Source organism: Parambassis ranga, chromosome 7 (genome assembly GCF_900634625.1).
Source record: "Parambassis ranga chromosome 7, fParRan2.1, whole genome shotgun sequence".
In the NCBI taxonomy this organism is placed as follows: domain Eukaryota; kingdom Metazoa; phylum Chordata; class Actinopteri; family Ambassidae; genus Parambassis; species Parambassis ranga.
This window is the reverse complement of record NC_041028.1, coordinates 4,951,876-4,972,673: the sequence shown is the minus strand read 5'-3', so window position 1 is coordinate 4,972,673 and position 20,798 is coordinate 4,951,876. Positions and strand designations below refer to the sequence as shown.

The following is a 20,798-nucleotide window of genomic DNA, read 5'->3' as shown; positions in this document are numbered from 1 at the left end:
GAACCTCTGTGGTTCAGAAAGCTTAGCTGTTCCTGATAATCCGCCTGTCTGCTGGCTCATGTGGCCTGGAGGTCAGTCATGGGGCGGCGGCGGCCGTGCGTGCTGATGTAACGGGGGCAGCAGAGACCGTCACACCGCGGGGACACACCAGGAAGTTTTTACCGCTGAGGCCGCCTCGATGATGACCGAGGAGTCCCCGCCACGCCGAGGCTTCGTCAGTATGGAAGGTTTGAGAATCGAGGGTAAGATGTTGCGTCTTGTTGTGGATATGTTTACACTTATCCCTGCGCGGTGACTTGCAGAGTGCACAGACTTCGTAGGTGTGTGTGTGTGTGTGTGTGGGTGTGTGCCACACTTTCACGTTGTCGTTGCTTCAGCAGTGTGTTGTTGTGAATGGAATAAGTCGGGTTAACTGCGTGCAATTATTTTGGTGTGAATTAACACCCCCTTGGAATAACTTTATGATTTTCACGTAAATAAATCACAAACCTTTTGATAGATGCACATTTTGTTTTTTTTAAAAGTGATAACCTGCCACTCTACATGGTCACACCTGTTGGCCTATAATACACAGAATACTGAGAATAATCAAGCAATTTAAATTCAGTCTTGGCATCTCCAAGACTTAGCCAGTATAAATATATTTATGTGTGTGTATATGACATTTTTGGTTATCTTTACAGGTCAGTGTTAAAGATCTGGGTTAATGCATCACGTGTCAGAACTCCCCATAAACTCTGTATCTAAATAAAGTTTGTCCAATTAGACAAGTTTGTAGCAACTGTATTCACCTTATTCTAAAAGAATAAACCTCTTAGTGATTTATTTTCAGAACAGAGCTGATGCCAAGACAAGCTTACTCACAAACTCATTAAGACTAGACATAAAATCTGTTCAGGATCTGTTTCCCATCTGTGACTACATTTATAAACATCTGTATAAAAAAAAAATTAAAGTCAGTCAACACTGTCTCTTCTATCTTCCTCGATCAGATGATGGTTACCACGAGCAGCTCCAGAGTGACGCCCAGTTCCTGTGCTCAGATCCCAGGATGGACACTGAACTGCTTGACACGCTGGTGCTGCAGCTCAACAGAATCTACCCCCAGATACTCAATGACAAGGAAGCCCACAGGGTATCACACATAACATCACCATGTTGAATCTGCTAAGTTGAATCTATACAGGTGATGGAGGACAGCCTGTCTCTCCCTGCAGTTCAGAAACCTTAGTGTGTCCACTAAGGTGCGGTTAGCTGAGCTGCTGAAGCACCTGCACTGGAAAGGTGAGGAGGCATGTCATGAATTCTACAGAGCACTTCACATCCATGCTGAGGACGTCTACTCCAGCCTGCCAACCAGAGTCAGACAAAGAGGTGAAACAGTCGTTATGCAAACTCTGATTTAGACTTCAGCTTTCTATGCACAGAAAATGACAAAACGTTGTGTGTTCAAGTGTGCAATCATATCATCCTATGGGTTCCAGAAACTTATGTTAAGCAGCTTCTACAGTGTCCTATAATAGCAGGAACCCCTGCTGTGTGATTTCCTTGTCTAGCCTTATGTGGGCTTATCCTATTTAAGATGCAGAGAGAAGAGAAGACAGATTGCTGCCTGGACTGCAGTTAAAGAAGTCCATCACACACTTCACAGGTTGTTATTTAAAGTGTGGGTGTGGTTCTTTTAACAACTTTTTACTCTCTCTTGTAGAGACGGCTGAGCCAAAATGGACTCACGCTGTGGCCAGCCGCCAAAAGCGATATGTGCTTAATGACAGAGGTAAGTCTAATCAGCATCTCTCTGCTGATCACTAAAGTAGATGGGAGTTTTTTTTTACAACTTCACAGTTTGCTACCTGATTGTAGGTCTGATATAAATAATTGTTTTAGCCCGGTTACTTTACAACACAATTCATAACCTCTTTTCCAGGCAGATATTTATTCTAGAACTGTTTTTAGAAAAGCAAATAATAAGACATTTTTGTAAGAGGTCATTCATCATTATAAGCCTGTTTAGTTAGGGTTTTTTGTATTGTTCAAGACATGTTTCATTAGACACTGAAAAAACTAATATGCTTTCTGTCTGTCATTCTATGATTAGATCTGACTAGGATTCCCTGATGATGGAGCCCATACTGTTAGTAGTTAAGCTACTTAATTCAAGTGATTGACCTAAGGTCAACAGTAAAGTTATTTGTATCAGTTGTATCTTATTTTGGTCATTTAAGTCATATGCAGGCCAGCTGTAGGTCTATCACTGCCACCTGTGTGTGTGTTCAGCAGCTCAGTCACTGACTGCAGCTCATTCTCATTAACAGTTGATAGAATTTGGCTGGTGTTACTACAGCTAGACAAAATGGTGGACAGTACTTTAATTCATTCATTTTTGTCAGGGTGCCTCTGTACCCCCTCATTGATCCTCATATAAGCCCCTTAAGCTCAACCAAAAGCTTTGTTCTTCAGTACATGTAGTTGTCCATTGAACCTTTTAACCCCTGACCATCAGAATGTGGGCCCCACTGCTCTGTTACTGCTGCACCATTCATCATCCCATTACATCCAGGGCTCTGGCTTTGTAGGTCAGTTAAGCTCACGTGTACGGCAGTTTCCTCTGTCATGCATTCCTTTGAACAGTCAGGGGTGCATCCACTGGGTCAAAGGTACTTTAGCAGGGAAATAGGTCACGAGTGATGTAGTGAAACGCAGACTCCCATCAGTCATACAGAGCTTGTTAATACTGTGAGCAATAGATGAAGCTTTATACTTTCAAGAGATATTCATATTTAAATGTAATGTAAAATGTAAATGGTCACTGATGAGAACTGTTTTCTTTTCTTCTGCAGGACCACTGTTCTTCCTTAGCTGTTTTGGTTTTGTAGCTGGCATTGCAATGCTCTACTACTATGGAGGTGAGTCATACAGAGTGAAGCTCTCAGACTAATGTATTCCTGTGCAGCACTGCAAAAGTACAACATCATCTCAAACTTTCTACACACAGAGGGAGAGACATTGAGATCCACTGGTGGGTTTCTTCACTGTTCTGCAGCAAGGCTTGGTAAAGATGCAAGACATTTTAATTTCCTATGCTGAGGCTGGAAAGCAGAAATAATGAGGCCATTAAGGTGCAAATGTGTTTAAGAAAAAGTCCTGTGAGACGCACAACCTTGAAATTTGCCTTTTTTGCTGTGCCAAACCCTTATGTACTCGCAGAACGAAATAATTTCAGCACACAAAATCTTTTTTTTTTAATCTTAACTCATTCTGACACAGATTCTTTAGAACTGACATAAAGGGACAGTTTACTCGAGTGCCATCTTCTTCATATTATATTGGCAGAAATCTGTGCAGTTGATACCTCCAAAACTATAAATATTATGATTTTGTGATTAACTGTCCCTTTAAAATCATTCCTGAAGCATAATGACAGTTTTTACTCATTGTTATCCAAACAATGATGAAGACGTCAAGTGCAACATTCCCAAAAGAAGCAGAGGGAAAGCAAGTGAGATGTGTGCGTACAAAATTGTTTTTGAAATGCACAAGATGTCGGCACCTTAACTCCACTACAAGTGCCTTATCATACTGTGATAAATCTATTAAATAAAGTGCACTATACCAGTGTAATTCTAATAAAGCACAAAAAATCCTTCATTACAGAGTTTGTTGTTATGTTATGTACTAGAGGGCGCTGTTCCCCCATTCAGTGGTCCAAAGTAGGAAACAGGGTTGATGGAAAATGTTATGGTGTACTATAGCAATGACAATCAGACATAGGAGACGGCTCTCATTAATGAATAATCACTGTCAAATTGATTGAAAGAATGCACTTAATTAAATGCTACATTAAACTCTGTTTACTTGGAAGCATTTAATACTGTCTTGAAGCACTGCAGGAAAATGGCCCCATCAAAGATACATCACAGGAAGTGAGGTGCGGAGGAGAGCTCAGGTGTATCTGACCCCAGGAGATTTTCACTTTCCTGTCTCAGTCTTGCCTGCAAATAAAGAGCAACAGATGAAAGAAGGGGGTCAGAGACGGAGAGAGGAGGGATGGGCAGGTCCTAAAGGGGGCTGGAAATGTCACCAGAGTGATTGTTCAGTTGGCATCCACATTCCCACATGTGAGCTATTAATAGTAATGCTACACAAGAACTGAAACTCCTCGATGATCATCACCATCCTCTGATGTTCAACCCCCCCATGGAGTCTGTTTGTTAAACTTCAACACCGGGAAGCAGCCAGAACAGTAGGTAGCCATAGATATATACATTATGTATGTATATCAGTCTACAGATCTGCCCTGAGAGGAGCTATCATCAATCTAGCTTCCGCCTCGTCTGGCTGTTTCCACGGTTACCAATGATAGTTGTGGAGGAGGAAAAGGATAAGATTGTGACGCTGCTTTGTCATTTGAAAGGTGTTTTGTCATAAAGAAATTATACACATGGACGTGAATATTATTTAGGTGTTTAAGTGATAAATGTGCGAAGCTGCCTTCAAGCTGCTCATGTGTTTTTGTGTTGAGCCACTGAGGTGTGTAAAAAGAGCATTTGCTTGGGCTCTAATTGGGGTTTTAGTGACACTGCTGAAATAGTCTAATTAAAGCTTCCATTTTAACAAGTAGTTCTGCTGGGGTCTGTGCTGTGTTGACTCTGACTCACTCAGCTGCTGCTGCTACTGCTGCTAGTCCAAAAAAAAAAAAAAAAAACCACAAACACAGTACAGCTTTGCTCATAGCAGAGGGATTCATGCCACAACCAAATATTGTCATAATTAAGTGTTAGACCTGACTCCTGTGGTTGGGGACAAATGTGTTGGTAAGGCTGAAGCCGCGGAGACGGGTTGGGGCATTGTGGCAGATGAGGCACACCCTGTTCTGCATACATGTGCTCAAAACCTCCTGGTCTGAGCTGTCTGGAAAAGAACATGTCATCCGACTCGAACGTCATCAGTGCAATTAAAAATTGAAACGTGTTCAGCTTTCTGTGTGAGACTGTGGTGGAGCATCTGTGTCTGGCCGGCGAACAGGGTCACTCTCGGCCAGCAAAGGAGACAGACAGTGTGAGGTCACATGTGCCTGAATGCTGTTGTCTCCACTTTCCTGTTTGTCCACTAGGAACAAATGTTGTGTTGTTTACGTGCCAGACCTCTTTGTCACTATTGCTGTTTCTGTGTTTTCTTTCTGTGCCTGCAGCGGTGCAGCACAATGATTTTCTGGTAAATGAACAGCGGTTAGATTTTGTTTGAGTTGCTTTTTGGTGGAAATTTCTCTGAGAGCCTGGAGAGAGAGAGAGAGGTCAGTGTGTTTGTAGGTCAGGTAGGGGATTGTGAAAGTCAGGTCAGAAAAGGAGAGGAGCCAAAAAACATGCTGACTACATGGATGTCTTTAGGAGCAAACTGCACAGTGAGGCAGGAGAGAAACACCCATTTGAATAAAGAGAGCAGCGGTGAATAAAGAACAGTGACAATAAAGAACATATGTGATGAGCAAAAAAAAAAAAAGAGTGAATACCTGCCTGTGTGTGCGTTCTTGTTCAGTTGCCGTGGTGAGGTCGGTGCACTCCAAATGCTGTGATGAAGACATTGAGTACAACAATGATGAAAACCAGGCCCGTGGCCATGTCTTCCATAAGATCCAGCCTCCAGTGTTTCTGCTCATCATTCAGGTTCCATCGAACTGTGGACAACATCAGGAAACACAACTTCACAATGCACAAACACACACTCAATGAATGTCTAATAAAACAATAGCCGTCTACTTTATTCAGGGACTCAAGCCAACTCACAATGACAAGCGGATTTACTGTCAACCACAAATCTATATATATTTAATTCTGAGTCCTGAGAGCTCATACGTCTCAGAATGGATCCCACCAAGAATACAGAGTATCTACTGTTTCATTTGAGCAATCAGAAGTTATATGATTCCTGTTTTGAATTTTTCATTAAATTCTGTGGTCATTTTCTTCAGAAACAAATTAAATTCTGTCAGAACTGAAATCACATTTTTCTTTCATAATAAGGAAATTTAGCACTGATATATATATAAAGAAACCCCCATGTATATCCACATACTCATAATTCGGCTTCATCCTCTCACACAGGCAAAAAAAACAAGCACCGAACAATAAAGGGGAAGAATTAAGGCCAATCAAGGGAAGCTAGTATTTCCTATATAACAGCATGTTGTTGCATTTTTGCTTTGTTGACTAATCCACCTGGTGACAGTGACATGGCAATGTTATCATCTTCATCATCACAGGGAATGAGTAATGTTATATGTGTACATGTAGCGGTGTGAAGGGAGTGTGCTCACAGTAGCTGTGACACTACAAGCACATGTTATCGCATGTATATGTGGGTAATTACCAAAAGGTTAAATAGTGTAAAGACCCCGCCTGACTGTGTGTGAGTGTGTCTGATCTGGGGCTGGAACTGCATTATGTGGGGGTGGTATGTAGGCCACTCACATCACGCACCACTGGCTCCATTAGACAGAGCTGGATCCACAGGAGAGGGAGGGGAGGGCGGGGGACAGAGAGGGCAGCAGGGTTCAAACAATCAAAGAAAATGAACGAAGAGGAATGAAAAGAGTGACGAGAATAAGATGTGTTTGATATTCTGGAGGAGACAAGGGGGGCCTGTTGGGGGGATCAGTAGACTTGGTGGATGGAGGGGAGGTGGGGTGTGGGGGTGTGGGGGGGGGTCAGAGGGGCAATGATTGTGTGTGATGACTCTCACATGCTAAAGCCAACCTTCTTTCTGGGACTGAAATACTTGATTCATAGCTGATAATTTACTGATAATCTAATTTTAGATTTGAATCACAGATTTTTCAGGAATGACAACCTTCTCTTTATCTACCCGCCCTGTCAGGGTGATTCAGTGTGACCTAGCTTGAAGTTCACTAACCTGCAGTTTGGACTGTCAGAGCAATATAAGCTGCATTCTAACCTGCACCTATCTATCTCACCCTAACTCTTTTTACCATGTCAGTAAGCTAATGTTGTAGATTATGTAGTTACAGTTACTAGAGTATTTAAATAATTTAAGCAGATACATTCCCTCATGAACACTTTTTGGTCAAAAATATACAACAAATTACTCACAGAACACAGGACATGTAATGTGTAGCAGTGCTGGTGATCTGTGTTTATTCCCAGACATGCAGGGACGTGCACATCGACACACACATGCACAGCGGAGAATTGAAATTACCTAGCTCCCTCAAGTGCTGACAGCAGCACTAAAACATACTGCACTCTGACCTTGTGTCATGTCTGGTTACCATAGTTACAGCTGGAGTCCAGCTGGTGATGTGGTTGTTTGTCAGTAGTTAGTGGACTTGACATTAGTGAGGGGGAACACATTGTAGGGCAAAAGGTGCCGTATTTAACCTTCAATCTTGCTGAAGGACAGTGAGGAGGGGATGAGGCGCGAGCGACGTGTGTAGGCAAAACTCGGCAGGCATCAAAGAAGAACCGCAGATTATTTTCTAACCTATAAAGATTAGCAGGACCCCGACTGTGACCTGCAGACAGAGGGAGATGCTGATTAGGGTGATAGTTGGGGTGTAAAGAGAGAAGTTTGGCCCCTGCTCCATCACAGCCTTTAGCTGGGAGGCATTGGCCATGAGTAGGGCCACATCCAGCATGCTTTCAGCTGCACTCTTCTTATTGGCATAGTGGTTCATGTTCAGAGGGCCTGAGCCGCCAGGCCAAACATCTGGATGGGTGGCCTGTGGAGAGAGAGAGAGAGAAGAAAGTAATTGGCACTGAGATAATGTTTATAGCTTGGAGATAATGCCTAAAAGAAGAATGCGTGGAAGTAAATAGAAAGAAACACAATGTTCCGTGCTGTGTTTTCTTCTCCCAACAGAGTAGGGAGGCAGCATGTTGATGAGACAAGCAGTAATTTTGTGCTTCCTGTGCACTGATGGTGAGGATCTGGTTATCATTCTGACCCAATTAGCACAACAAGCAGCCATTACAGAAGAGTGACCTTTGAAAACAGAGCCATAAGTCCAGCAAGGAGAATCTGACAAACTGGTAACAGACCCATTAGTATATGGCGATCATGAACATGTCAGCATGCACTGTGGTTTCACATCCAGCCAGCAGTTTGTTGTCAGTATCACATGACATTGAACATATTACAGCTTCTGCACACTGCACTCTTATCCCCCTTTTTTCCAGTATTTGTTGACTTTTCAAATCAAGGCAGCGATGATGGACTGTCCCGTGTCTGTAAACACGCTGGTGGAGTGATACAGTAACCCTTCAGCCATATCCTGCTCATATCCTGCAGCATATCCTGCAGTATAGTCGCAACAATACATTTACAATTTATGTTAAGCAGATGTCAAAATGTGCACCTAATGCACAGTTTGTGTATTATATTGCAGACTCCTGTAACCCCTTTGAGTCTTGTGTGGGCGATGATTACATAACAAAAGATTAGCTGAGTTTGTTGGTGCGTCCACTCCATCCCTGTGGACTCTGTACCATGAAGAGAAAAACATGTACACAGCCAGCAGGTGTTAGATAAACACTTCAGCTGGCGATACAAAAGTAATAAAATTTAAAATGCTAAAAGTAGCCTACATCTTCTGCTTTGTCATAATGTTCAGCTTCATCATTGAAGATTCTGTCAAGGCCAAAATCTTTGCACCACATTAAAAAAATCAGCAGCCTCATCCTGAAACCTTCCCCTTTTTGTTCTCACAACATTTGCCTGCAGCTGCAGAGAGTATAGCTTGTCAGAGATTAACAAAAACACAGAGCTGGTATGAACTGTCTTCCCTCTGCTCTAGGGATCACAACAAAAAAAAGAGAATAGAGTTTTGCTGCACCCTCTAATTTGCTTCAGCAGAATTACAATGTCTTTAGCAGATTCATAACAATCAGCTGGGGTTAGCTGATGTATGAAGGAAGTGCAAACAGCACAGAAGGTGTGGTCATTTCGGGTTAGAGAAGAGCTTGTACTCTGGTTGCCGTAATTATTTTGATGAGCTTTTTTTCAGTCAGTTCTGTGATAACTACGGGGACAAGCCGTGTTTAATTCTCTGCTTTTTAGGACATGGATTGCAATGTGTCGCCGGCCAAGTCCTTCATCTGGCAGCATACACCGATCAGTTACATAGCACCATGTGATACTGCAGACATCCTCCCAGTCTCCACAAAAGACAGTCTCCAAATCCTTTTTGCTCCGAGCCACCATGCCCAATGGTACGACACATAACAAGGAATTAAACAGCTCCTCAAAACCACGTTTGCCTGCATTCCTCTGTAAAGCACTGTGGTGTGTTGTAGCGTCCTTGTGACTGTGATTTGCACCACAAATGGCACACTGTCCTGATGTGTCAGGGTCAGCCATTCTGCTCTCAAACACTAACACGGCCTTTTCAAAGACAGCCCTTTATCCCAGAGGCAACAGACCACAGTGAGATAATGCTTGTTGTGAGATCAAAGCTTGGAAACAGGCAGTCAATAAGTCTAGAAACAGAGCAGACGAAGTTTCTACACAAATCACCAATAAATACAAAGAACTCCTTTTTTTCAGTTTAGTGTTTACTCAGTCAGTGGATGCTTTTTATCAGGATAAATCCTGCTGTCTGCTTTCATCATATGGCTGTAAACAACTAATAACAGCAGAGGAAACAAAGAGATGGTGAATATAAGCCATGGTATGCAGCACTCTGTAGCCAGAAATGCAGAGAAAACACCTGCAAAACCTCATATTACAGAAAACATCTGGCCTAGTTTTCATTGGAATAACACACTAAAGGAAGACCCATCTAGATTTACATATCTGTACACACCTTTGTTACCCAGAAACACTGAACGCTTGTCAGTCAGAAAACCCATTTTATATCTATTGTCATCTATAAAACAAAAGAAAGGTTCTCATTAAGTCAATCGCTCTGCGCTGGTTCTAGGCTTCTATGCTTATTTTTCTGATGAATTATTCACACAGCATTTCTTCTCTGAATTAGACTCAGGGGACACACTGAGGGAAGAGAGGGGCGGTAAGGGGAGACAGCGAGAGATGGAAAAGTTGTTTGAATCTGCATTACCTCTCAGTTATGTGTCACAGCGGAATAACAGATGGATTCATGCAATAATATTTAACATATCTCCTGCTGTCTGCCGAATCAGACCGGTTGTTGCTGACGTGTGTGGGTACGAGGAAAGAAATTCAATCACTTATTTATATAGGACTTCTTCTACAGTGATGAATGGATTGATAATGATTAAATCCATTACTGCATATAACTTACTGCACAGTCTTTTATTGGGAACACTAATAGTCAAAGCACATTAAAGTTACACAGTTTGATTTAAGGTAAAGTTAAACAGTTAAATGTTAAATGATGCACAACCACAACGGGAAGTAAACTGCATAAAGAGTGCTTAAAACAACAAAGACTTTAGTGTTTAAAAAACTAAACTAAAGGTAGATTTACATGTAAATGAAAGAATAAGACAGATCGTAAAGACCTAAGACACAAAAAACTAAGAAAAGTATAGGGTTGTTCCAAAGCCAAGGGGGGTTTAATAGCAAAAGCAAAGACACCTGAGGATCTGAAGCTGCTGGGTGCCTCATACTGGAGCAACAGGTGTGCCTATCTTAATCTGAGGAGAGCGCTTCATTACATCTTCTACAATGACCACATTAGTTCCCATTCTGCCTGCCCCAGAGTTAGACCTGCAGTGCACAATGTCGCCTGTTTCACTCCACAGTTTTTGGGAGGGCTGCCGTGTTTGAATTTCCTGAGATTAAATCCAAACCTTAATTCTAAAGAAATGTCCATTCATAGGCCAACTAAAGTTCTTGGCTGACTTCCATTCAAAAGAGATGAACTCATTCAACTTACCCACCGAATCCTAAACGTTTCGTCTCGTCCCACGTCGTCACACAGGCCGATTACAGTAAGCTAAACACCCACATGTCATAGCTACTGGCTTTGAACCAGAAAACCCTGCATCTGACATGCACAAAACTCTCTGCAGCAACAATGCAAGATAACCACTTAAGACATGGTGAGACCCTGCATTTATTATTTAGCTAATTGAACTTGCTGCAGCTCAGCACTACGATGATGAAAAAGCAAATTAACTCAGTGACTGAATGGGTGTGTGTTTCCCTTTCTTTTGTGTGTGTTTTTCTCTCATACATAAGCACTTCTTTGCTTTCCATCCATCATGTCCTATCAGCTGTCTTCCCCTCTCTCTCTCTCACTCACCTTAAAGTCTGGCCGTCATCCAGATGAGGATCGACCTAACTGTAAATCTAATTTCCACGATTCTCTGTAGAGCTTTTAGTTTTACAGCCTTACACAGTGCAAAGCAAACATCATCTATCCAGCTATGGCACTTGAAGGATATAAAAAAACGTTCTCATTTTTTATTAAAGAAAGCTGCATTTTAAATAAATTTAGAAAAGGCAGGGGGGGTGGAAACAAAAGAGCAGGAATGAGCTGCAGGCTGCTGAAATCTGATGCAGGATCTGATTGGTCTAAGGTTTCAGCATAACACAGGTGCAAATATTAAAAGCCTGTGGAAAGTCTACACATGAGATGTTCACTCCACACAGCAGCGCTGGATTGTTCCACTCTTATCGATTCACTCTGGTGGTGGGAGACACATTGCAAATGAGATCAATTGCTCGTTTTATTGAGTGTGTGGGTATTTCTTTTTTAATCTGTTGAGCTCAGCTCACACAAGGAAGTATCTTGGGCGCTCTCTTCCTCCTCCGTTGTTCCTGAATCGCACACACACACACACACAGAAATTAAATGGCACTATTAAGATACTGACTATGGAGATGACAGAGTGAAGTCCATTTCCTTGCCCTGTTAAACGGGATGCTGCAACTCTGAGCGTCTGTATGTTGTAATTACTTGTCAAATGGCAACTTCAATTGCCACATAAACCATAATAAACTCTCTCGAAGCTTTGCGGTGGTCCTGCAACAATCTAGCTGTGGCATTATATAAAAAAAACACTGTGCATGTGTGTGTGTGTTTTTATGTGCACATTTAGGCCAGTGAAGTGGAAACAAAGGAGGGCATTCATTATTTATAAGGTCACTCAGGTGCCAACAATACTTCACTACACAGCTCAAGCAGACTGTCATCTGACTCTGCTTGTAACGGACATGAAGATCTCTGTTTGGATGCTTTTATGTATCAACTTGTTTCTCCGTGCACATGCCATCTTCTCTATTCTGCAAAATCTTTTCCCCTTTTTATGTTTAATAGGAAAGGAAGCACAAAAGTATGCATGGTGATTCAGAGACACCACACGTGGTGGATCATTTAACATGAGATCAGATTACATTGAAATGTACCGGTAAGCCTACTTACAGAAGTGAATGGGAATTAACACTTCCCATTATTTACCCATTCTCCACCCAACTTTACAGTAATTTGCAAATCAATTTTATTTTCATATAATTATAAATTAAGGCCGACACTATAAGGTGACAGTGACAGACATTTTTAAAATACTGATACTATGAGACCCTTGTGTAAAGCAGGTAAACAAGGAGAACACATAGGAGAAAGGTTGCAGAAAGGTAGCATATATATATACAAGATATATGCAACATAAAGAGTGCATAAAATCAAACTTCCAGCATGCAAATTATAATACAAAACAGCTTGCAAGAATGCAAGAGTATCAAAACCTGTGGCTATAGGCAAAGCAATGTGAACACACTCCTCTTTGTGGAAGATGCTTTCTTACCTCAGCCCCACTGTCCCTGCTGCTGCTGCTGATATTCATCATGTGTGGGCTGCAGGCTGCAGGCTGCAGCTCTGAGAAGCTGAGCGTCCTGTTGTACGAAAGGGAAGAGAGGACAGGACCTGCAGCAGCCTACTAAACAAAGCAGCATGTGCTTGTAATCTACTATGGTGCCAGGACAACAGTATGGGCAGATGTTTTGTGGATTTTTCCCCCCCCAGATTATAGACTATGACTGAGAGAGGATCTCAGATATGTGAGAAAACATTTACTTGCACTAACTGTCTTGTCACATTAAAGTGACTGTCACTATTGGACAGTGCAACAGCATGAGATCTCCCTCTCCCTCCCTCTGTCTCTCTCTCTCTCTCCCTCCGTGCGATTGGACGGTGGCTCCGCTCGTTACCAGGGAGCTAAGCAAACTGGATGAGAAACACATTTGTGTGCATGCCTCACCGGTGTACTAACCTAATGGGCAGAGAGACAGACAATGACAAGCGAAAACAGCTGTCCATGTAGGTTAACTGCCGACTGGAGTACGGGGAAACTAAAAAATCCTGTGTCCTAGAGCGGTATTTAAAGTACACGCTCCGCATTCAGCGACAAAACAGGCAGCGGGAGAGACTCCTCACATCGGGAGCTGCAGCCTGGAGAGAAGGGATGCGAGGAGGACTTCAGAGGGGATAAAGACAACATATTCGTCTTTTTTTTTTTTTTTTACCAGTAATATGGAGTCTGTGGTCAGTTAGCATACACAGAGTGGATATTGGATTTGTTTGCGGCCGTTTTTGGGTTGGTCTGCGACGTGAACATGGGGATAACGTGCAGATAGGGCGTTTTTTAAAGTCCACCTTTTGTCGTGGACAGTCGGCTAACGATAGCGAGGTTTTACCGTTACTGGACCTGGTATGCTAGCCGAGCAGGTTTCTTCTCTTTTTTTTTTTTTTTACAAAAAAAAAGGTATGTCGTGTTCTGTTTCTTCCCTTTGAATATATTTACCTTGTGTAATATTAGTGCTTCAGTGCTGAGGGAGGCTTGGCGTGACAGTGTTAGAGGCTAGTAAACACTAGCTAGTTCTGCCAAACTTAACTTGTGTCGCCACAGCCTGCTGGCTAGTTCTACCTTCACCTGGACGACGATGGATTCTGCAAACATGTTTTTAACTCACGGGCTTGTCTATTCGCTTTTAATGAGATCTGCTGCTAACTTCTCCTTAGTCATCATTAGCAAGCATTAAGCTAACCTAAACCTTCAGTGTTGTTACATACTTGAAACATTCATTGATTTTTGTCGCACTAACTGTTTTGCAGCTTTCTATTTTGGATAAAATCTCGTCTATGTCCTCCATCTGTGTGCTGCTAAGGGCCTCTGCTGGCAAACTGCGTCACCGAGTGGGCGCTGCAGGTATTCTTCTGTAAGTCTGCACGTTGGGAAGTCTAGCCATGGCAAAAATGACCTGGAAACCAAAGTGACTGAACTTTTTTTTATAAATGCACCATGGAGTCGGAGTCAAACAATTCAAACTCCGAGGAACACCGAGATCCGAAATATCCATCTGTGCCCAACTCTCAGTGTAATCTGGCCATAAATATGTATGAAGCCACGGCTGATGCTAATGTCAATCATGTGGACTCAGTGGTGAGAGGTGGGAGTGACCCCAGCGCCTACCCCTCCTCCAGTTATCAGAGGAATGTGCATCAGAGATTCATCAGGAGAAGCCTGTGGTTCTCAGACACAGATGAGCAGACCTTTGAAGCACCTGATTGTGATAAGAGCAGTAATATCCTGAACATAAATCTGAAAACAATAGTTGACAGGACGCTGGGGACTAGCCGTGGAATACAGGAAGGCTCCAGCACTGAAAGTCAAGGTGGCCAAAAAGACAGTGCAACAGAGAGTGCCAGTGCTGACGAGGACCGGGAGAAAGGTGGAGATGCATTGAACGTGACATGCAGTGATGGTGGCAAAGCTGCCGTCAAGGCGGCCAGTGAGGAGAACGAGGAGGAGGCGGAGATGAAAGCTGTCTCCACATCTCCAGGAGGAAGGTTCCTCAAGTTTGACATTGAGCTGGGAAGAGGGTCCTTCAAGACGGTCTACAAAGGTCTGGACACCGAGACCTGGGTGGAAGTGGCCTGGTGTGAGCTGCAGGTAAAGAAATGAAACACTTCACACTGTGTTATTTGGTCATAATACACAATACATTTTGAAAAAGGGCTTGTTTGTATCTTCAGAAACACAAACTGAAGATACTGTCAAACCCAAAAATATCTCTGACTGTCTCTATTTTTCCCTGTCCGATAAATACACACAAGTCAGTGTTTTACTATTAGTGGAAGAATAGCTTACTCCCACAGGAAGCCCTCTTTCTGCTCTCCGCTCGTCTCACACGTCATGATAGTATAATGAAGACGTCTTAAGGGAGCTGTCAGTCAGTCTCATGAAGGAGACGCAAATGGGCTGCCACTAAATTTTAAATGGTTTACACAGGAGAAGTGATTGCTGATGTGGAGATGCGTCACAGCCATTGAAGTACAGTGATCTGCTGTTTTGCAGTCTATTTTCTTGGGTTACACAGACACAAGAAAATCACAAGCTTAGGCTGTGCAAAGGTATTAACTAATTATTTCCGTCCTTTGGAGACTGCAGCAGGGATTATCTCTCTCTCCCTCTCCCTCTCTCCCAGGAGGCTTAAGAGGGACTGTAGTAAGCATGACTGCCCCCCCCCTTAAAAAAAGATCCTGTACTGCAATTTATGTTCACACCACTTAGATAAAAGAAGTTTCCGTTTAATCAACCTTTAGTTTTTGCAATTTGTCCAGCTAATAATGTAATGAGTGCAGTTATTGAAGTGGACACTGTTCGAGATGACTGAGTGCACTCACACTCAGCAGTGTGTGCGTGTGTGTGGGTCAGCGTGTTATGAGTGGTGCTACTCCCTGCATCCCTCCCTCTGTGCAACAGGAGGTAGGCAGACAGGAAGCAGCTGAAGTGCGCTGTAGCCTGCTGGGAACCGTGTGGTGGCCAGTGGTCACAATGAATACTTTGCCTAGGGTACTGAAAACATCCTGTGTCAGTAATCTGCAAGATGAAAGAATGCAAGCTGCTTGATGAGCCACAAGTTAGTGACACATCTCTTGATAACCTGAAGGTACAGTAACGCCGACCTCATGACTTCATTTGTATGATGACCATTCCAGTTACTTCATAAACTTGACTACACAAAACTACAATCGTACTCAGTGGACAATAGAATATGGAACAGGAAGCACTTTACTGTGTGTTATTATTCCCCTGTGACTTGTTAAATCTCCCTTGGGCGGACAGTCAATAATGGATGTTCATTACAATACAAATGGTCATCTAGCCACCTTTGTTTTGTACAGTATTGTAGCTTTGATCTTCCATTAGAAGCTGCTGGATAAACAAAATACTATGCAGAGTTCATCCCTGTGTTTTGCTTTGTAGTTCAGTAGAATAGAACCTTCATCCTTGAGTTCAATTGTCCCTCACTCTACCAAACCTGATGGTATCTTTATGTTTATTAATCATCCCTCCATAACTTTAAATTACCTGAGTACATTAGGGCAACTACTTCTTTAAAGTGGAAGGTCAATCATTAAAACATAAAAAAATATACTCACACTGTATTATAGTAACACTGAAGTCTCTATTGTGGGTGCAATATTAAGCATGGCAAGAAATTAGGCTTTGTCCACTTTTAAGATGATTGAGAAAATTATTTGCTTTCGACATCAAGCTGCATTAAGTTAAGTTTATTTTCTTGTGTACATTAGAGTGCCATGTATGCTTTTTTTTCTTGCAGCAGACGTGTGTATGATGCAGGTCGACAGCTGTCACTCTGCTACTCAAGAGATGTCAGTCCATACAAGGGACTGATAAACCAGCCAATTATTGTAACACAGAAGAAGTCAGTTTCCTCTGCCTGTACATATGTGCCTTTTCTCTCCCAGTCACCCACATTTTCCTCTCCTTTTCCCTCTTAATCCCCCTGTCGTTATTTTTCAGACAGTCTGTTAAATGACATTTAAATGTCAGTGTCAGTGAATTTATTTGGGTTCCTAAAAGCACGACCTGGCGCTAAAGCTCACTGTCTGACCTCAGTCAAGAGGAGGGTCAATATGGAGGCTGACACAAGTGAAGGAATTCATATGATGTCTGTGTTGATGGGGAATTTTGTTGTTGTCAGAGTAGTAAAGACTGGTGCCCAAAATCACACTAGATCTTCTCATCAAGTCTCGACAGTGCACCCAAAGCATGTTTTACTTTTCAGTGTTGCATGTAGGTGATATCTGCTTTACCTGACTCACCTTACAGAGCCACCCTCTGTGAAAGATGGAGAGATATGAGAAATGGTTCTGGGATTTTCCACAGGTTTTTTTCCTTTCCATGGCCACGTCTTTCTCGCCTAGAAATTTTAATCTGGTCTCGTGTTTATTTTTTCTCTTCCTCCCCTCCTCTCCACTCTACACCCCGTTTTCTTCCATGCCCATCTCCCCCACATCTCTGATTCACTGCCAGGCTGCTGGCATAACACAGATGGCCCTGGCTCAGGCAAGGATGTTAATCTGAGAGAAGGATGCCTGTTTTGAGTTTTTCATTGTCGGGAAGTGGCATTTCTCGTGTTTCTGTTTATCCTGTTTTATTTCATTATCGCTCACAGGAATTTATTTTTTTAACTTTGGGAACTTTCTGTTTCTGCCAATTGTGGTTCTATATATAGTCGATTTTTATCTCTGTGGTGCACACTTGCAGACACAGTTTACTTCTGACTTGTTGTAGACCACTCTGTAGTATTTGGCAGTGAGATTGTTGTTCTGTAGATTAAATCTGGTTCTCAGCTTGTGAATGCAGAGCTGGCAATGATACCATTGCAGTGATAGCAGGCCATGTGTCTGAGTGTTTGCTGGAGATTTTGGCTTCTTGAACCAAACAAGTCCAGTGGATGACCCCAGATGAGTGATTAGATCCATGTCTTGATTCTAGAGTCTGGATTATGATGATTAATGTAAACCCTGTTAGAGGATGGCAAAGTGCTCATGGTTTTCTCTTTAGATCAACATGTATAAAGACTACAAACATCTGTTCATGGCTGCTTAGATGTGAAATAATAACAATGTCGGAAATGCCCAAGTGGGTCATTGGTCGCAGTCCATTTGACATTAAGAGGCCCAGAGTAGCCTGGACAGGGAGACCGAGTGGCTGTAGCTAACAGTGGCCCCACCTTCAGGCATGCCTGAGCTCCTGTGTCACTCAGCCAACTGCCATAGGGAAGACAGAGATGCCTGTTGGAGCCATGTGTTGTAGCTCCCCCAGGCATGATGGAAAACAGCCAGTTAATAAGGTCTAGAGCTGACGCATAGATCTAGTCACTGCCCAATGTTGGCCTAAAAAAGGAAGGATTTCATGTTGTTGCTTTAACACTTATACTGTTGTAGATGAAGAGGCATTTGTCTAGCTTTGTCTCCCTTTTCCCTTGCCTTTTATGCTGATTCATTACAAAAAGGAAAAATCCACATTACATCTTACATTCTTAGTCTAATACCATGGGAAGGACGCCAAAGAGTAAATACTCCAAAGTCGGCTTACAATTCATCTTGAGCTAAGTTCTGCTCTTTGTTTATCACGGGTCATTAGGAACACATACACACACACACACACTACTATTATTTAGAGTGACTTTGGTGTGTTGTAAAGTGGGGAAAAGCTTTCTACTTAATTAACTGCATTTTAAGATCCCACAAACAGTCTCTCTGACATTTAGGCCATAATTTGTGTTAAGCCAATTCTGTTATCTAGTGGTCAAAATATGATTTTGTACTGCCACGTGCTTGCACACATGACTACTTTGATCATATCAGGATGCAATGAACAAGCCCCAGAGCTGCACCATATGTTTGAGGCTTCAGATAAATGCCCCCCTCCATGGAGAAAAAAAAGGGGGAAAGTGTCACAATAGCTAATTAGGATTAGTAATCCCTTTTGGTATTTAAGAAGGTTATTTGTATGAACAAACCAGGAACACCTCTGTATCCTGTTGTGGCCTCCAGCTTAGGCTTTGTGGTATGAAGGAAAGGGTCACTGTACACAGTAGTTAACCTCTGCGTCAGTAAGCCGTTTATGTAATAATGACTGAGAAAACAGTGGCCTCAGTGAAACACTCTTCAGCATTGTGTATTTGTGTTGACAGCTCCCTTTAAATGTAAAACTTAAATAATGTTATATTGTGGTTTCAGCTTAGCACAGCCCCAGTTTGTGGTGTCTGTGATGTGTATGTGCATTTTGTGTTTATCTATGGTTTTCATTGCATACGTTTTCTTGCTGGATTTTAACCTGAGATGAGGCAAAGGTGGAACCAAAGTTATACTCTTGAAAAACCTGATAATTAGTAAGACTGATTACATCAGTTGCTCTGAAAGATGGTTGTATGTATTATTTGTTTCTTCATCCTGCAGCCATATTATGTCTGACAAATATATGGCATCTTGGTAGTAATATTATGAGTCATGACTTTATTTTTAGTAGTCATTTTTACAGTTGCCAGGAATGCATTTGTACAAATTTGTGAAATTATTTTTATTGATAACCTGGAATTTAGGATAGCCACAGGAGGGATTAAGAAAGAGGGATGCTTTTAAATTCCGCATGCAAGAAACACTCTTGCTTCTGTTTTAGCCTGTGTCGTGTTTAGTCTGGGTCATGGTATTATGCTGAATCAAGGCTGTCTCTCTGGCTCTGTTCCTCCTCACTGCAGCAGCTGGTCGAAGGAGGGAGGGGTGGTCAGGCTGCCCAGTTCGGCTAAGGACATCTCCACTCGGCACACCATCTCTTTTCTGTTGTATCTCATCTCAAACGGTGACCTGTGAAAAGAAGCACAGGTGCAAAAAATGCACAAACCCGCACCCTTTTTCGCTTGCAAAACTCCATACTGACTTAATTAGACTTTAGTCACTGTAAATATTTGTCTGTAGATCAGAGCAGATGTGAAAATTGCAAACCTGGGTATCGGGTATAAGCACCACAGCTATTTAAGATAATTATGTTAGCTACAGTAGGATTTTTACAATGGGTCACAGTGTCTGTGTTTTAATGGAGGCTAGATGTCTGTGCAGAGTGTGTTTCAAATGTCACTATCAGCTGTTGCACCTCAAGTTCTGCTGAGGCTGCTTCTTGTGTGCTCTAAAAACCATGTTGATTAGAAATGAAAAGCATGGCATATTTGCAGGTTAGCTGTAGACTTTAATACTTATAATACATATTTTCTGACATTCACATAATCACTAAGGGTGCAAACAATTAACATATTTTCATTAGTTGCAATAATTATATTTTTTTCCTCCGGCCAATTTGTTTACAATGTTTTTGTGGGAAAAAAATGTGATCTCCAATAAGATTTATTATTTCTAATTCTCATTGGTTAACTGCGGGTCCCAGTCTCCTACACAGGCTTCTACATTTGAACAGCCACGCACAAACGTAAGTGCCCTCACTGAAATCCACCTACAGTTCAATGTATTCATAGGTGCATCAGTGACATAATGCGGTGCTTTGTGGTTGTATTTTTTGCCTGTTTTTGTGGGTGTTGGGTACATCTGTTTGGCTCTTCCTCATCATTTTTTTTTGTTCAGTATTTTTCAAATCCAGACAGCAAAGTAGTAAAGTTTTAATAGTTTTCTGCTCTTCTATCACAGTGGGGGTCCTGTTATTTAAGTTCCTTCGTGACAAGCTGAATGAGGCATTTTTCTCTTTCTTTCACCTTTCAGGCTTCATTGGATTAGCCTTTTTGACTTTTTGTAATGATATACTACTGAAAACGTGCCGTTTTGAACAGCTTGGCTGTACAGTGGCTGTAACACTGGAAATAGTGGATTATACTGACTGGCACAACTGCTGGTCAAAGCATCATGCAGTCATGACTGATGGGACACTATTTGGCAGCAGGCAGTCTGCTGGCTCATGGCTTACCCTGCACCATCTTTCATTACAGCAGCGGAAACACTGCAATAGTCATCTGTTATAAAGGATGGGTGGAGATGG

General features: G+C 42.2%; 3 protein-coding genes across 3 annotated transcripts in view; 2 read left to right on the top strand and 1 right to left on the bottom strand.

Moving 5' to 3' along the window:
• Positions 1 to 201: 201 nt before the first annotated feature.
• LOC114438892 (caspase recruitment domain-containing protein 19-like) lies at positions 202 to 3,111 on the top strand. The gene is made up of 6 exons (XM_028410528.1): positions 202 to 242; positions 993 to 1,135; positions 1,218 to 1,374; positions 1,709 to 1,777; positions 2,841 to 2,906; positions 2,996 to 3,111. Exons 1-6 carry the CDS (start codon positions 221 to 223, stop codon positions 3,085 to 3,087), a joined length of 549 nt encoding a protein of 182 aa, XP_028266329.1. The 5' UTR covers positions 202 to 220; the 3' UTR covers positions 3,088 to 3,111.
• Positions 3,112 to 3,923: 812 nt separating this feature from the next.
• On the bottom strand, positions 3,924 to 12,884 carry LOC114438854 (ninjurin-1). The gene is made up of 4 exons (XM_028410459.1): positions 12,747 to 12,884; positions 7,498 to 7,735; positions 5,510 to 5,674; positions 3,924 to 3,992 (listed from the first exon to the last, which is right to left on the bottom strand). The coding sequence occupies exons 1-3, from the start codon at positions 12,786 to 12,788 to the stop codon at positions 5,532 to 5,534; spliced, it is 423 nt and encodes a 140-aa protein (XP_028266260.1). The 5' UTR covers positions 12,789 to 12,884; the 3' UTR covers positions 3,924 to 3,992; positions 5,510 to 5,531.
• A 294-nt stretch (positions 12,885 to 13,178) lies between these two features.
• Positions 13,179 to 20,798, top strand: part of LOC114438010 (serine/threonine-protein kinase WNK2) — a 34,950-nt gene continuing 27,330 nt past the window's right edge. Inside the window, exons 1-2 of the mRNA XM_028409014.1 lie at positions 13,179 to 13,703; positions 14,054 to 14,891. Of these exons, the coding sequence (XP_028264815.1) occupies positions 14,241 to 14,891 (651 nt within the window). The 5' untranslated portion in view covers positions 13,179 to 13,703; positions 14,054 to 14,240. The remainder of the gene's footprint in view (positions 13,704 to 14,053; positions 14,892 to 20,798) is intronic.

Excerpts from the sequence above, each read along its gene's own strand:
- LOC114438892 (XM_028410528.1), top strand. The coding sequence starts at position 221 with ATGGAAGGTTTGAGAATCGAGG. Across the intron at positions 1,136-1,217 it reads ATGACAAGGAAGCCCACAGG|TTCAGAAACCTTAGTGTGTC; the intron begins GTATCACACATA and ends CTCTCCCTGCAG. Across the intron at positions 2,907-2,995 it reads AATGCTCTACTACTATGGAG|AGGGAGAGACATTGAGATCC; the intron begins GTGAGTCATACA and ends TTCTACACACAG.
- LOC114438854 (XM_028410459.1), bottom strand. The coding sequence starts at position 12,788 with ATGATGAATATCAGCAGCAGCAGCAGGGACAGTGGGGCTGAG. Across the intron at positions 7,736-12,746 it reads GCAGGGACAGTGGGGCTGAG|GCCACCCATCCAGATGTTTG; the intron begins GTAAGAAAGCAT and ends CTCTCTCCACAG. Across the intron at positions 5,675-7,497 it reads GGTCCTGCTAATCTTTATAG|TTCGATGGAACCTGAATGAT; the intron begins GTTAGAAAATAA and ends TGTTGTCCACAG.